The sequence below is a fragment of the Cucumis melo genome, chromosome 12, assembly GCF_025177605.1.
Source record: "Cucumis melo cultivar AY chromosome 12, USDA_Cmelo_AY_1.0, whole genome shotgun sequence".
NCBI classification, from domain to species: Eukaryota; Viridiplantae; Streptophyta; class Magnoliopsida; order Cucurbitales; family Cucurbitaceae; genus Cucumis; species Cucumis melo.
The window spans coordinates 5,714,328-5,731,455 of NC_066868.1; the positions used below are offsets into that span (position 1 = coordinate 5,714,328).

The following is a 17,128-nucleotide window of genomic DNA, read 5'->3' on the forward strand; positions in this document are numbered from 1 at the left end:
GACCACATTCCACATTATACTTAAATGTATACTTAAATGCATAAATGTAAGCAAAGTGATGCAATCACCTTTTTAAATGATCTAATAATCAAAGTTACTGTGATGGAAATGAACATCCAACTAATTACATTGAAATTAAACTTAATTTACATTAAATTAAACACAAAGCAACATCAAGTAAACTAAAGTTAAACAACCAAATTGCAAACTTAACCTAAATCAATAAACTAAAACTTAAGATTAAACTAAACTAGAACTTAAATTTAAACTAAAGTAAACTTATACTTAAACACAACTAACTGAAACCTAAAATAAATAAAAATAAACTATCTTAAACTTAAACACTGGAGTTAATTGGCTCAAACATGACAAATTCATAATGCTAAAGTGCCATTGAAGGTAAAACATAACTTAAAAACGATTGCCAAAACATTGATTTAAGTTAATACCATAAATGTATAACTACATGATAATCATTCCATTCTAATATTATCAATCCAATACACTTAACTCATTCCTCGATGTATAAAGATATATATTTATAACATTATCAAAACATTGATTTAGGTTTTACAAGATCGAAAATAGATTTTACTAAAACTAAAACTGCTAATCAAAATTAATTTGTTTTCTAAAAACAAAACTAAAAAAATTTAAGCCAATTATTTAATATTTAAATTTCTAAAGCATTCACACAAAATTATGCCAAAAAAAAATTCATAAAGTAAGTTAGTGTTATAATTAGTACAAAATCTAGGGATAAAAGACGATTAAACGTATAAGATCTAGAGTTAAAAGGGCTCAATGACAATGGTAACACTAATCGGGCTCAACAACAGCAATGTATTTCAAAGTTCATCAAAGATTGTAAACGACGGAAGGCAAGGGCTTGACAAAGATGTTGCATTCTTGGACATCGACCAGCATGACAACAACGAAAATGTTGACAAGGGCTCAATAGCACGAAGGCAAGGACTTGAAGGTGAAAACTTGATGGCAATCTTTCACTATTGCAGATCGATTGACCTACTATAGTGACAACGCTAGCAAAGGCTCAATAGCACAATGACAAGGACTCGTCTACCATGGATTAGTGCTTTGACAATGATTTACACTATTGAAGATAGATGGTAAGGTTGAAGCTCGACAACAACTAAAAGTAGAAAAGTAGACACTTTAAGTTCAAGGCTGGAAAGAAATGAAGGTCGATTTCAATAAAGATGCCACTGAAAATGTTAATTGATATTCTACACTGATATACACCTGAAAGTATTTGTTGATCGATGATAGGTATACTTCTTATATACTTGGAATATTTAATACTTGTGTTCATCAAAATCTAATCGTATGTTGATGAACCAAAGATTTAATAGATTTGTTTATTGATATCTCATACACTAATAATTGTACTCGAAAACGTAATACTTCTGCTAATTGACATACCTTACAACTTTTAAATATTATTTCTATACTAACAAAATTGATTGGACTTAAATACATTAGTAGAAATAGTATATATCAAAGTTTACGCTTGTAATCTCTTTGAGTATATCAAATTTTACTAGTGTATATATTTAGTATATCTACATAGTTGTTTGAGTTGGCTTCTTTTTAGCAAATAAAAGTGAGTATTGAATATTTGTCACAATGTGTACGCGTTTATACAATTGATTTATTTTAAATTTAATATATCAATTTCTAGGATAACTTAAATCAAAGAAGAAGAAAAAAAACCCCACAAATCAAAGAAGAAAAATACAAATCTAGATTCTAATGTCCAGCAAGTATGTGAACCATAAAGAATAAGTAGGCCACCATTGACATGACAAATTTTTATCAAAACATACCATGCTCAATATTTCATAAACTTATTTTAAATGAACCTATTTCATTCGACATACCGGGCAGGAACCATCCAATTTGACCAACTTTTGGATGGCAAGAAGGCAAACTACACAAAATCAACCTTTTTGGATCATGGAGAGATAAACTTCCTTCTCTTTGCAAATGTAAGCTAGATCACATTTTGGACCTCCACGACGTTCATCATTAACTTCAGCATTCTCAAACCAACATTCAAGTCCTATACAAATCTTAGCTATAAAAGAAGAAGCTTTAGGAGTTCTATAGAATGGAACAATATACATAAATTCTCTAACCTCATCACAACCCCCTAAAGAAAGGAAATCCAGAAAGATAAACTGACTTGTCATGTTATCCATAGTGATTCTAAACCACAACTTCCTCTCACTTGGAACATTGTGTAGGATAATTTGGCAAGGAATACCAACAGGTAGTCCTGGAACAAAATAGAGAGGTTTCTCATAGTTGTTATCAGAAATGACTAGTTCTGCTTTGATGTGCTTAAGTTCTTCTGAAATTTCTAGATGGCCAAGGGTGAAATATTTTAGCATTTGTCTCAAATCAAGTGAGGTGCAAAGAGCTTTAGGAGTAATGGTGCCCAAGTTCGACAATGATCTTTGAACTTCACATACAAAAGTTGATGGCTCTTTAAATTCTTCCTTAAGGAGATTTTCTATGTTGGAAGCTATGGTTGACAACTTTCTCAAAGATGTGAGATGACAGCAAACTTCTCCACTAGACAATCCGAGTATACAAGTGACCAACATCAGTTCTAATATATGTTGTTCTTCTTCTTTAGTGAGTCCAATGAATCTACTTCTCAACTCTTTCAGCCCCCTTTCTAGCTTTCCTAATAGGAGCCCCCATTCTCCAGTTCCATGAGGATAACTATGTTTCAAGGACATCAAATTCCATACCTTTGCAACTAATTTCAGTATCTTGAGATACTGCGAAGTAAAAGCTAAAGCACCATTGTATTTGTTTGTTCCATACGTCAATACTCCCAGAGCTTCCTTGCAGAACCTGAACTCCAAAAAAAGGAGGAAGTTAAACCAAAGATCGATTTTATATTACTCGTCTGGAACGGATAAGGTTGAGAACTAAAGAGAACAAAATAATCATAATGCTAATAATAAAGCAACATATTTCGAACGGTTAATAGAATAAAAGCAAGCCTTGTTTTGATGTTGGAAGATGAAAACAGAAAACAACTTTTATTGGTATGATGGAAGATGCGAAAAAACTGACACCAACCAATCGAAAACAAACATTCCCCCAATAATCTTACAAAAAGCCAGAGTGTTAGAAAAGTGAGAGTATAGTGACAAAAGCACTATCTAACGCAATCAAAAGGCAGAACAGAATTGTAGTATAGCTAAGCTCAAAAACTTCAATGATCATTGAACACTCCATTGTTTCTTTCCAACCTAAGAACAAAATTTATGAGCTCAAAATTTACAGGTAAATCATATTGATTAATTTTAGAATAAATGGTGACTTTATCGTAGATTTTTAACAAAATCTTCATAGTAGTACCATACCATATCTAAAGAAAAAGTCATTTGAAGTATGAACTGAAAAGCAGTTAGACAAAGAACTGATCTACAAACCTCAAAGTCCTTAAAACTTCATGCAAAACTCCTGATTGTATTAGTGGCCAAATATCTTGCACCTTTAAGAGGATGGTCTTGATAGATTCTATGGCATCATCATCTTTCTGCCCCTGCTCATGTACCATTGCAGGTATCTTAAGGGAGGCAATGGCAGGTATGTCGTTGACAGAACTACCGCATGTAGCTGAGCATGAGGCTCCCTCTGAATTAAACCCCAGATCAGATAATCCAATGTGTTTACTGTTGTGCAGCAAGTAAGCAAAAATGGTGCTTTGGTCCATAATGTCGCCTAAAGCATGAGAAATCCTTCCAAGTAATGTAGCTGCATATGAAAATACTCTTGGTGGAATCCTAAGAGTATGATTGTCCAAAGCAAGAGCTGAAATAGCTAGAACAATGTACGCAAGCACCTTCACACTATCAAATTCAAGTTTCCCTTCAGATGTTGGGTCTATCTGAAGCGAAAGACAAGTACAAGAGAGTTAACAGCATCATCATCGTCCATTTAGCTTCACAAATTTTATTAGAAACAATTTCACTGATTGAATGAAATATACAATGAAAGCCTAATCAAAGAGTATAAAAAAGACGTTTCCAATTTGCAACAAGGAAAAAAAAAACTATGGCTATTTATAGCTGGTCTATATAGCTAGCTATCTAGTTTCTATTAATATACATAAAATGTTGAAATAAAAATATGGCACAAATGCACTACTTAAAACAAGATTAAGCAATAATGGCTGAAAGTTAATCCTTAATGAATATTTCAAGTCTGTCTGCATAAATTGACATCTGGTTTGTTTAACTAGACATCAGTTTTTAAAACTATAAAGAGATATTTTTTAAATCAAACTAGTAACTTAATCAAGAGCTTATACTATTGACTAGAATCTCTTATAGCATTGAAGTTGAAAGTTAATACGGCACAAAAGAACCAAACTAACTGTTAGATACCTCAATTAGTATAGGTCAGGGGTATAAAGGTAATTAGATATGTTGGCAGTTAGATGGTTAGGAAGTTGGGGAGAGAAGAGAGGGCAGGAAGATTTTGGTGAAGGCAAGGGACTGCTATACTCCTTGAGAGAGAGGGGAAGCAGAAGGCCAGATGCTTTTGTTCTAAGTTCTTTTTGTGATTTTCTTGTATTGAACTGTTCTTAGTTTTGCTGGTTAGGAGAGGTACTCTTTGTTGATTGTGAATTCTAGTTATTGTGATTCCTTTTGTTGTGGATCACTAGTTATATCATATTGTACATTTTATTTAGATATCAAGAAAGTAGAAATATTATATCAGTGTTCTATCACTAACCTGTTCAAAAACATCCTTGATAATGGAGTCAACCATATTTACATGATTCTGACCCATATGAAACAGTACGGAGAGCACATCAGACTCATCCTAGCAATTAATGAAGTTGGCAATTTCATGTCAATAAGATGAAATTATGTTGGATGTAGATTCTACAATAAAAAAATCTATAGAAATTAAAAACAATAACATAAAGGAAGAAGGAACACAAGGGATGGGTCAAGAGAGGTCAAAACCTGTGGGTATGATTCTAAACTTTCGAGAAGACCATTAAAAGACAATTGAAATGTCACCAAATCTGGCAGCTTCACTAATTTAAGAAGTTTCCTTAAAGCAGATCTTACGTGACCATCATTGTCTTTTAAAGCATTAAGAAACTGCAAAGAAAACCCCAATAATGATAAGAATAATATGAACTGAATATAGACATTGTTCTTTATACTCCCATCTTAAGTATTGACACAAAATAAATTGATTCATTGGATGACTTAACATGTGGTGTGGTGAATAGCTTAGTATAATATCGTACATTTGAAACTTTCAACAGTAAACTACTACAGATACAAAAGTTATATACATATACGACCATTTATACCTTAGACTGCAATCAATGAACACCTATTATGAGTAACTGAAATACTCAGGAACATAGAACAAGGATTGATTATACCATGTGCATATGAGCTTCTTGCAATTTCAAACAATTGGACTTTGCCATATGATGTAATGTTTCCAAAGCTTGCAAGCGGACAGGAACTGAATCATCATTCAGCATATCCATCAATAAGCTTAATGCCTCACCAGCAAATTTAGTTGATAGGATGATCAAATTAAACATAGCATCACATGCAGACCTGCGCACCTTGAGATTGAGACAATGTCAATATCACGATCACATTTAGTTGCAGAAACGTTTAAATGATCAAGAGCATATACAATTCACTCATTCGCTTAACTTGGAAGACAGGAGTTCAATCCGTAAAGCTTCTATTCATTTCTCTCTTGAAAAAGGTAGTGCATGTTCACTTAAAAACATGAAAGGCTCCTATGTAATAAAACAATAAGCTTGCTGGAAAGTCCGGACCATCATGGTATTGGTATGGTGCTGAAACAACTATCATTGATGACCTCGACATAAAAGACGAGAAAAGTACAAGGTTAAAATTTGAAATGTAAACTATGCCACAACTTATGAGTGATTACAAGTATGCTGGAGATCATTAAACTTTAAAATCTACAATATTTGAGATATAGACGTATGTTTCAATCAAAACATGCATACTAATGAAAGAGATAAAGAGAAATAACACCAAGTTACGTGGAAATCCTAGTACGTGTAGAAAAATCACAATCGAACTTCTCTTATTATTTTCTTATGAATGAAATAATACCAACGGGGAAGAATTAATAGGCGACAAGAGCCCTAGTGAAAAAAGAAAGAAACTAAGGTATAATAATTTACGTAAATACCCTTGGGCTTTCAACATACAACAAGCCCATACTTTCTAACACATACCAACATAAGTTACCTGATAGAATTCATCTTCTATGCCATGCACAAAAGCCCCAGCAACATTCAACGCCAACAGTTCTAATTGTTCCGTAGAGCATTGAACAAGAGATTTTTTACCCTTGAAGATACTCAAGACTCTCTTGGACACACTTTGTAAAAGAAGATCCTCGGAAACAATTTCCAACCTCCTTATTGCATCAAATGCATTAACTCTGACCTTCATGTTCATATCTCTCGTCATGGAACAAAGCTGATATTACCAATATAAACATGTCAGAAAAGGCACTTTAAACCTACAAGTTCAAAATTCAAAGCATTCACTTTAAGACTTGATATAGAGGAACAGGAAGAACTTCAGTTGGCATGGGAAAATAGTGATGATCATTTCCTTAAAGATCTCCTAAGGAAATGTGACCTGTGGACTTACAACACTATTCAAAATGAAAAGTTTTAAGCACTAGAACTGAGAGAGATGAACATGGAAAAGAGAAAGCATATCCGAAGTTGCACACAACCAAGGGAGTTAAATACGTAAGAAAAATTAATCCATCACTAGCAAATAACAGAAAGAATATCAAATCACAACACAGGACTAGTTCCAAGTAAGTTTCACTCGATCTGCACGCCACAAGAATGCTATCCAAACTATTTTTCCCTAATATGAACAGTAACAGAATGAGTATCCATACATGAACTTTAAAAGAACAGGGATACTCGTGAATGTGTGAAAAATCCACAATATAAAATCTACGTTTTTCAAATTTTTCTTCAATCTTTCCGAATAAATAAATGGAATGTACAATCTCAACCAAATATTCAAAATCCAGTTTTGCAATAATGATGTCATAAATGAGTGTGAAAAAATGGAACAGACCAAAAAAAAAAGAAAGAAAAGCAGGTTTCCAGACAAAAAGCAACCTAACAGAGTTTAGGAGAACTTACATTAACGGATATTTCATCAAACAACTTACATTAACGAACTTACATGGAATAGACCAATGAATTTCAAAAATCCAATCAACAGTTTGTTAAATTTAAACTTACATTAACGAATATTTCATCAAACAACTGTTGTTTCCTCTCTGGATTATGCGCCGCAAGCATTAGACCCCAAGTTATGACCTGGATCAATAGTTAAGAGCTATTACTAATAAAGGAATGTGATATTCTATCAATCCGAGAGTGAGGTGGCTTGATCTCAATAATTAAAAAATTAAGTCTATTAACTGGAAATTGTCGTCAATTCATCAAACACCTACACGTACATCAAGTAATGCATAAATCTTAAGGAACTGTGACTTACTACCAAAACAAAATGATTTCACCAAATTTTTTGTGTAATAAAAGAAAAGAAACAATGGAGAGATATCTACAAAACAAGTGACTTACGACGCGTATTGCAGCTGACCTAACATAATCCTCCATGTCGTTTAGAAGTTCAATGGCACGGCAATAGCAACCTTCAATCATGCCACCATCCTCAAAAACAGTGTTCCCCAAACTCGATAGGCCATCAAGAGCAGCTTTCCTTACATATGGATACGGATCCTTCGTAAACCCTAGGAAAACAGTGAATAGCAAGGATGGCCTTAATTGGAACCTCTCAGCATTGTTGAGAAGCCAAGTCCTGATGGACACTGAAGGACCAAAGCAAAGCGAGAGGAATGACTGCTCGTCGATTTCGTTAAGGGTAGAAATAAGTTCTAGGTCCTGCTCTGCCATTTATTCTGTGAAACAAAGGGTTTGCTTGGCTTGATCGTCAACTCCGGCACGATGAGAACAAATTTGATTGTGGTGCATTTGGTTCCGTTGGCAAGCAAAATAGAACGAAGGTCAAAGAGTATGCCATTTTGCAGGCTGCTATGACAATAGATGAAGAGAAGTCATATAACAAAACACAAATATCACCGCACGTAAGAATTCTATAATGAGTTCGTATAAGTCATAACACAACATAAAGGAAGCACATAGCATGCTAGCACACAAGTAATTAGACTCTACAAGTAAGAACTAATTAGTTGACGTTGTGAAGTGCTTCTAAGCTATTCAAAAGACTCGTGAAACGATAAAAACAAGGTTGCCCAAAAACTTAGCTCAAAACTTTATTCAGAGTGGCCCATAAACCTCAATTCAAACAAACTACAACCAAGAGAGTTCCCAAGAGTTGCAAAATAGACTTGGACCTTTCAGAATGGTGTTCAAATGAGTCCAATAACAACCTAAAGCTACAAACAGAGTAGTTCTAAAGATATTATAACCTTCACCATATGGAATCTTTGTTTTCAAGTTTCGAACTTCCATTGGTGGTGGAAAATCTCTTGGGTATGCTTTGGTATATGATTATGCTAAGAATGCAATGTACTATGAACCCAAAATAGCAAGAGCATTCTTTTGTGATTTCGAATGGGTTGGTCTAGCAGCTGAAGTTTAGTAAAATTTGAAGTTTTGATTTTTTTTTCCTTTTTATGGACAAAATTCAATAAATTTGAATAACAGACGTCAATGTTACTAATACACTTGAATATTAGTTAAGCTAACCTTTTATTAACGATACATTTTAGTTTTATAGTTTGCAAAAATGTATAACCTATGATGACATTTTGCTCTTACTTCTTTTAAAAATTTCCACTTCGCCTTTTTGCCCTTCCATTTTGAATTTTTTTTTAAATAATGTGATTTTTAAAAATATTAATAATAATAGGATAGTTTCAAAAGTATTGTCAAAATATATTAGCGAAGTCGTGTACCCGGTACACGACTTCGCTAAATCGTGGATTGGGTCTACGTCTTCGAGCCGAAAAAGGACCGAAGTCGTGGACCTAGTCCACGACATCTGACTGGAGTCGTGGACCCGATCCACAACTTCTGACTGGAGTCGTGTACCCGGTATACAACTTCTGACTGAAGTCGTGTACCCGGTATACAACTTCTGACTGGAGTCGTGTACCCGATACATGACTTCTGATTGGAGCCGTGTACCCGGTACACGACTCCGGTACATGCGTCTGACAAGTGTACCAGATGACAGTCAACAGTAGCGTTGACAGATTTGTTGCGTAGCGGCAAAGTCGTGTACCAGGTATACGACTTCGTTCACATGCGTCTGCAGACACCTGTCCTTCATGTAGTGAAGTCGGGTACACAACTTCACCTCTTTAAAAGACCTAAAAATTGCCCATTCTGCCTTCATTCGAAAAAAAAACTTCAAAGTCTTCTGCCTTCTCTCGATCTCCATTCTCTTCTTCGCAAATCTGTTTCCATCCTTCACAAAATTTCTCTTCCACTTCCATCCTTCAACAAAATTTCTCTTCCACTTCCATCCTTCAACAAAATTTCTCTTCCCCTTCCATCCTTCAACAAAATTTCTCTCTCATTCATCCTTAACCAAATATCACCCACCCTTCCATTCTTCACACCGAAAAAGGCCACACTTACACCAAAAATGTGTGGCCTGTGGCTACAGATTCTTTCTTTTTCTTTCTCTAGGAAGAATAGCACCAACCCTCCACTTAGTTATTCCTTTTCCGTCGATTCATATTTGTAAAGAAGGTTATGGTTTTCCCCCAAAAAATTAAGGAATGAAGTTGATATGCAATTATGGGAAGGAGATGGAGAATGCATTGAATATTGTCAATGGACTTTTGCTTAATGTATCTTTCTTTTCTTACTATCCTTGCCAACTTCTATAAAAGTTTACCTTTTTTTTAACCTTCTTCCAATTCAATACTCCATTTTCTGTCCATTGAGATAAAAAGAAAATGATATTCTTGTAGTGGAATATTAAATGGTGCTACACTTTGTAAAGAAAGTTTCTATAGCTTTTGGATAGGGCTTTATTTTTATCTCTCCTACTATTCAATTCCCTTAATTATTTAATAAAACCAATTATTTCTTATTGAAAAACCATTAAACCATTTGGAGAGCAATGATAATTTTAGAAAAGTCATGATAGAAAACAATAAAACAAAAAGAAACAATGAAAGGGGTTGACCGGTGGAACTTGGATTCAGTCTATAAAGACCGAAACACATGAAACTTCCTTGTAATTACTATACTGTTTCCCCAATCAACGTGGTAATTTTCCAGCAAACCAACTATTTTCTTTCAACCTGAACTTTATTTGAATATGTGCAAAAATTCAAAGTCGAATTTTGTACTCATTTTACGTTTCAATCTGAAGAATTATACTTTATATATAATGTTCATCTCACCCCCACAAGTTCTAGTTTCAATATATTATCAGAATAAGCAGAGATAAGGATGTATTATCAGAAGCACTCAACAAAAGGAATTAGGTACAGACACAGCGTAGAAGAGATTACTTGAAGAAACTTACAGAGACAGCGTAGAATGAGATTAGGTAGATCGTCGTCGTCGTGGATCGTCGTCAGCTCCGTGGGTTGCCGTCGGATTGAGAAGCGTTGATGCTCGATGGGTTGATCGTTGGAGCAGGATGCCGGATCAGAGACAAAGTTCGGCCGTTCGAGCAGGAGCAGAATGCCGGATTGAGAAGCGTTCGGTTTCGGGGAGGGGGTGGTGGAAATTTTTGGCCGACCGGTGGAGGTGGACGTTTTTGGGGTCGAATTTCGACGTCGATAGAAAGAGAGGTGGAGGTGGACGTTTTTGACCGACCGGTGAGAAGTTCGCCGCCGATAGCCACGTTTATGGCCGTCGATGGAAAGGGTGGTGGGTTTTGGGAGTAATTTCGGCTTGTGGGGAAGAGGGAAAGGGTTAGGGAAAAAAAATTAATTAATAAAAAACTAGGAGGGGAATTTTAGTTAAGTTTTAGGGAACATTCATGTTTGTTGCTAAACTCTTTCCTTTTTAGTAAAACTATGGTTGTGGTGCTATTACTCTCGTGGGTTATAAATAAATTTTTATAGATAAAAATTAATTGCACCATTCAAACTTTGTCACTAAACATTCAATATTTTATAGTGTATATCATTGCTTCCTGTTTGATGTCATAATAGTCCTGCGGTGTGAACTTACGTGGATTCCATGATTTGCTTTCATATCGTTGAGAAACATCTGATCGTGTGTTACTATAATTCGATTTGTTGCAAATACCATCAAGTTTAGTTTCACAGATCAGATCCGACCTTGCACCAAATTAATTTAAGGGACAAGCATGATTAAGGTTGGCGTAGGATTCATGCGGACCATATAGCAATGTGGCATTCGCAACATAATTTTGGTGTAGAAGCAGCTAGCATATACGAGTCGACTATGGTGCTTACCATTATCGTGTGGTAAGAATTTAATATGCTTTCTTTTATACATTTAATACAAGTAAAAACATTGATTTTATTTATATTATTTGCAATCGTTCAGAATAATTTTGTTGAAGACGTACACGCTTACTCTATGGAAAACAATATACAAGATTTGAGCGAAGTGTATGACTAAACCATGGAAGATATATAACAAATTGTTCAGCAGACTCGACGACTAAATATTGTTGACACGGATCGTAGACGCATTCGACGTAAACGTCGATGCCATGAAGAAAATTAAAAGTTTGTAACTTAATTTTTAACTCTTGTAAATTTCAATTTTAAATGTATAAAGGTTTTGTTAATTAATTAGTTAAATATCTGCGTTTTTTTTAAATATGGTAATTTTTTACTAAGAAATTAAAACATAACGGTTTCAATATTAAGTTTTCTTTTTAATTATTATATTTCATTACATACGTTTTTTACAAATTAAACCATAATGGATGAATTATGAAATTGATTAATTAATATTTAAAAAATTAAACCATAGTAATCATAATAATTTTTTATTGATCAATTAATTAAATGTCTAGTATCTTTTAAAATAAGGTGGTTTTTTTCTAAGAAATTAAAATATAATAATCATAGTAAACTCTAATTTTAATTTGAAACTAATTATTATGATTTTAATTTTCTTCAACAAAGCTCTAATCTTAGTTGGACAAATCGTACGCTCTATAGCTAAGAAGGATAAACAAACATGGTAATAGTAATTCAACCATTTTAGTTAGATATATTACATTTTCTATAAATTTAATTATAAAATTAGTGAAAAATATATGACAAAATTGACCCTTAAAATCTCAAACTTATCTTTCACTAATCATACGAATTTATTTTTTATTTTTCACTAAGATGGTGACCAAAAACTTTTACAAAATGCTTTCTTCAAACTAGGGCCTAACTTTTTTAGCCTCTAAGTATTTTTTAATACTACTAATACATACATATATATATATATATATATATATATATATATATATATATATATATATATATATATTTTGTTAGAAAGATATATCTTAAAAATTGATCCAAACTATTGTATGGTTCTTTCATAGAAAAAAAAAAAAGATACTTAATTTTCATGGAGTAAATTTGAAAAACATTAATTTAATTCATACGTATAAGGTTGCTAATTAGGTATAATCATAAGGTATAATATTGTAAAACAAAAAATATCTTTTTAAAGAAGTAGTGTAGCTAACACACGACTTCCATACTGACTTTTATATTAGTCGTGTATCGAGTACACGACTTTTTTCGAAAATTCGAAATCACTCTATTTTTTTTTTTTTTTTTGAGATAGTTTATCTAACTTCTCTATACTTGTCATTTTTTCACAAACTACTTTATTTTTTCAAAGAAAAATAATGTGGGTGTATTTGGGGAGGGAAAGAGTTATGAGGGAAAAAGATTATGATAATCGTAGTGTTATGATAATATGATTATAAATACTTATAAATACTCCTCCCTTTCGTCTTTTCACCTTCTTTTCCTTAATTTCGTTTTTTTATTATATCAAAAAGTTGGGCTATGGGCTTGGAATCAAAAGCTACCGATTACTTCCCCTACGGGCCTTCGGGGGATTCATCCAACCCTGATTTCATACTCAGAAAGCAAAGCGTTAAGGTTCAAACTAGCTCCGCTTTCAGTCTAAAAAACGATCTTCATGAAGCTCGTTGGGTATCGTCGATGGCTGAGAACTCCCAATGTAGACGGAAGAAGATTCAGAAAGTTTTGTACAGGGCGGAGGAACCTCGAAGTGGACAATGAAAATGAATCGCATTTCGTTTATGTGCTTGAGCAAATAGTAAGAGGAAATCAGAGCTGGAAGATCGCCTTCAACAACTCATTGATTTCAGGTAATATAAAGCCCCATCACGTAGAAAGGGTTTTGATTCGAACTCTTGATGACTCCAGGTTGGCTTTGAGATTCTTCAATTTCTTGGGACTTCATAGAAATTTCCAACACTCCACTGCGTCATTCTGTATTTTAATTCATTCCCTCGTTCAGAACAATTTGTTTTGGCCTGCATCTTCGCTCTTGCAAACGCTTTTGCTCCGTGGTCTAAACCCAGTTCAGACTTTTGAGAATTTTTTGGAATCTTATAAGAAGTACAAATTTTCTTCGAGTTCAGGTTTTGATATGTTGATTCAGCATTATATGCAGAACAAGAGAGTAATGGACGGTGTTTTGGTTGTAAATCTCATGAGGGGTTATGGGTTATTGCCTGAAGTTAGAACTTTAAGTGGTTTGTTAAATGCTCTAGCACGAATTAGGAAATTCCGTGAGGTATTGGAATTATTTGATACTCTTGTGAATGCAGGTGTTAAGCCCGATTGTTATATTTACACGGTAGTAGTTAAATGCTTGTGTGAATTGAAGGATTTAAACAAGGCCAAGGAAATAATTAATCAGGCTGAGGGGAATGGATGTAGTTTGAGTATTGTAACATATAACGTGTTTATCAATGGTCTCTGCAAGAGCAAGAGAGTTTGGGAGGCCGTTGAGGTCAAGAGATTACTAGGTGAAAAGGGTTTGAAAGCAGATTTAGTTACGTATTGCACGTTAGTGTTGGGATTGTGCAGAATCCAGGAGTTTGAGGTTGGGATGGAGATGATGGACGAAATGATTGACCTGGGTTATGTTCCAAGCGAAGCTGCTGTTTCGGGAGTCATAGAGGGGTTGATGAAAATTGGGAGTACTGAAGGGGCTTTTGAGTTGCTAAACAAAGTTGGGAAACTTGGAGTTGTGCCTAACTTGTTTGTTTATAATTCGATGATCAATTCATTGTGCAAAACTGGGAAATTGGAAGAAGCCGAGTTACATTTTAGTGCAATGGCTGAAAGGGGTTTGAATCCAAATGATGTCACTTATACTATATTGATCGACGGATTTGGAAGAAGGGCCAAACTGGATGTTGCTTTCTATTATTTCAAGAAAATGATAGAGTGTGGCATAAGTGCAACTGTGTATTCGTACAATTCTATGATAAATGGTCAATGCAAGTTTGGGAACATGAGAACGGCAGAGCTTCTCTTCAAGGAGATGGTCGTCAAAGGATTGAAACCAACAGTGGTAACTTATACTTCATTGATTAGTGGATATTGCAGAGATGGGTTAGTTCCAAAAGCATTCAAGATATATCATGAAATGACTGGAAAAGGCATTGCTCCAAATACTGTTACCTTTACTGCTCTTATTTGCGGTCTGTGCCAAATTAGTAAAATGGCCGAGGCCAGTAAATTATTTGATGAAATGGTTGAACTGAACATTCTTCCAAATGAGGTAACTTATAATGTTTTGATCGAGGGGCACTGTAGGGAAGGTAACACCACAAGAGCTTTTGAATTGCTAGATGAAATGATTAAGAAGGGCCTATCACCAGACACATACACCTATAGGCCCCTAATTGCTGGTCTTTGTTCTACTGGTAGGGTTTCCGAAGCAAAGGAGTTCATTAACGACCTTCACCACAAGCATCAAAGGTTGAATGAGTTGTGTTATACTGCACTTCTGCAAGGTTTCTGCAAAGAAGGAAGAATTAAGGAAGCGTTAGTTGCTCGCCAAGAGATGGTAGGACGTGGACTGCATATGGATCTAGTAAGTTATGCTGCGCTTATCTGTGGAGCTCTGAATCAGAATGATAGAATATTGTTCGAACTTCTAAGGGAAATGCATGGTAAAGGAATGCAGCCGGATAATGTAATATACACCACTTTGATTGATGGGTTCGTTAAAGCAGGAAATCTCAAAAAGGCATTTGGATTTTGGAACATTATGATTAGTGAAGGATGTGTTCCCAATACTGTGACGTACACGGCATTGGTGAATGGATTATTCAAGGCAGGATATGTCAATGAAGCCAAACTGCTTTTCAAGCGTATGCTGGTTGGTGAGGCCTTTCCCAATCATATAACTTATGGTTGTTTTTTGGATCACCTCACGAAAGAAGGAAACATGGAGAATGCTCTACAACTACATAATGCAATGCTCAAAGGGAGTTTAGCAAATCCTGTCACCTATAATATACTTATCCGGGGTTATTGCCAGATAGGAAAATTTTGCGAGGCAGCCAAGCTTCTTGATGCAATGATTGGAATTGGTATGGTCCCAGATTGCATTACATATTCGACATTTATCTATGAATATTGTAAGAGGGGTCACGTGGATGCAGCTATGGACATGTGGGAGTGTATGTTACAAAGAGGCTTGAAGCCTGATAGAGTAGCATTTAACTTTCTAATACATGCCTGTTGTCTCACTGGTGAACTGGACCGAGCTCTGCACTTGCGCAATGACATGATGTTAAGGGGTTTGAAACCAACTCGATCGACCTATTTATTATTCCCTGATGGTGCAACTTGCTCAACGAGCTAGGTTGACACAAGTTCAGTAGTTGGGGAATTGATGACAATGCTCGAAGAAAACCACGCAGCGGACTTTTAATATCTACAGTTGCAAAGACCGGAGGCTCAACATTGTAGTGAATAATACCCCATGTAAAATAGAAGCAGGAATGATTGTTGTGCATTAGTGATAGATGATGAGCAAAATAAGGCGTACAAATTTTGTTTTGTTCAGGCTGTCTTTTAAGTTGATTCATTTATAAAAATTTAGAGATTGGTTTAATATAATAAGAAGTTCCATGTGACTGTGTTTTCAAATGGAACATAAAGAAGGATACAAAATTGATATACTTATGAGAGCGAAAGTCAAATAAAAATACACTTACAAAAGCAAAAGGTTAATTTATTTAATTATTAGTTCAAATTTAAATTGATACAACCCCTTAAATCTAGGATTGTATAAAGTGATATTTTTCTTTAAACTTTTTATTAGTTAGGTAAACATAAAATATTAATTGTAAATCTATTTGTTAAAAGAAAAATGGTTGTAAATAATAAAACTGTTGAAAATATTTACAAAATATATCAAAATTTTATATTTTATTATTGATAGACACTTGAGAGGCAGAGTTTCTATCATTAATATAAAATCTAAAATTTTATTATATTTTATTAATTTATTTCTGTTATATTATTTGAGAAAGCCCTTAGTTAAAAATTATTAACTTTAAATAATATGACTAGATTTAATAATTAATTAGAATTAGGGATATTTTAAAAATATAACAAATTGGCAAAATATTTATATTTGAAAACGAAAAAAACTCATAAGCCCACAATGAGAAATACAAAAAAAAAATGCCCCATGATTAATTGGCACCCAGCGGGTATATTATATTTTGTAAAGGATCACCCAGCGGGTATATTATATTTTGTAAAGGATCGTTTAGATTTGAATATTTTTTGGTAGATGCCAAATCTAAACGATCTTTTTTAAAAAAATTTGTGCACGTTTAGATTTGGTTTAGATTTGATAGTTTAAATTTGGATATCCAAATCTAAACAATTAGTTTTTTCAAGATTTTTTGAAAAAAAAAATAGATAATTTGTATTTGGTACACGATCTTGAACCAAATACAGTTTGAAAAAAATAAAAGAAAATTTGTAGAAGAAGAGGAAAAGATGATGGAAAAGAAAATAA

At 34.1% G+C, this 17,128-nt stretch overlaps 2 protein-coding genes across 4 annotated transcripts; one reads left to right on the forward strand and one right to left on the reverse strand.

Annotated features, from left to right (window-relative positions):
- Positions 1 to 1,742: 1,742 nt before the first annotated feature.
- Positions 1,743 to 11,191, reverse strand: LOC103501508 (protein SIEL). 3 transcript variants are annotated; one of them, XM_017047549.2, is made up of 9 exons: positions 10,632 to 11,191; positions 7,685 to 8,152; positions 7,340 to 7,417; positions 6,312 to 6,545; positions 5,453 to 5,644; positions 5,019 to 5,159; positions 4,783 to 4,872; positions 3,474 to 3,931; positions 1,743 to 2,886 (listed from the first exon to the last, which is right to left on the reverse strand). In XM_017047549.2, the coding sequence occupies exons 2-9, from the start codon at positions 8,015 to 8,017 to the stop codon at positions 1,962 to 1,964; spliced, it is 2,451 nt and encodes an 816-aa protein (XP_016903038.2). In that variant the 5' UTR covers positions 8,018 to 8,152; positions 10,632 to 11,191; the 3' UTR covers positions 1,743 to 1,961. The 3 variants fall into 3 exon arrangements, with proteins under 3 accessions (XP_016903038.2, XP_008463329.2, XP_008463333.2); XM_008465107.3 differs by having other exon boundaries at positions 7,685 to 8,155; XM_008465111.3 differs by lacking the exon at positions 4,783 to 4,872.
- Positions 11,192 to 13,073: 1,882 nt separating this feature from the next.
- Positions 13,074 to 16,168, forward strand: LOC103501502 (putative pentatricopeptide repeat-containing protein At5g59900). Its single transcript, XM_008465098.3, has one exon. It carries the CDS (start codon positions 13,247 to 13,249, stop codon positions 15,956 to 15,958), a length of 2,712 nt encoding a protein of 903 aa, XP_008463320.1. The 5' UTR covers positions 13,074 to 13,246; the 3' UTR covers positions 15,959 to 16,168.
- Positions 16,169 to 17,128: the final 960 nt, after the last annotated feature.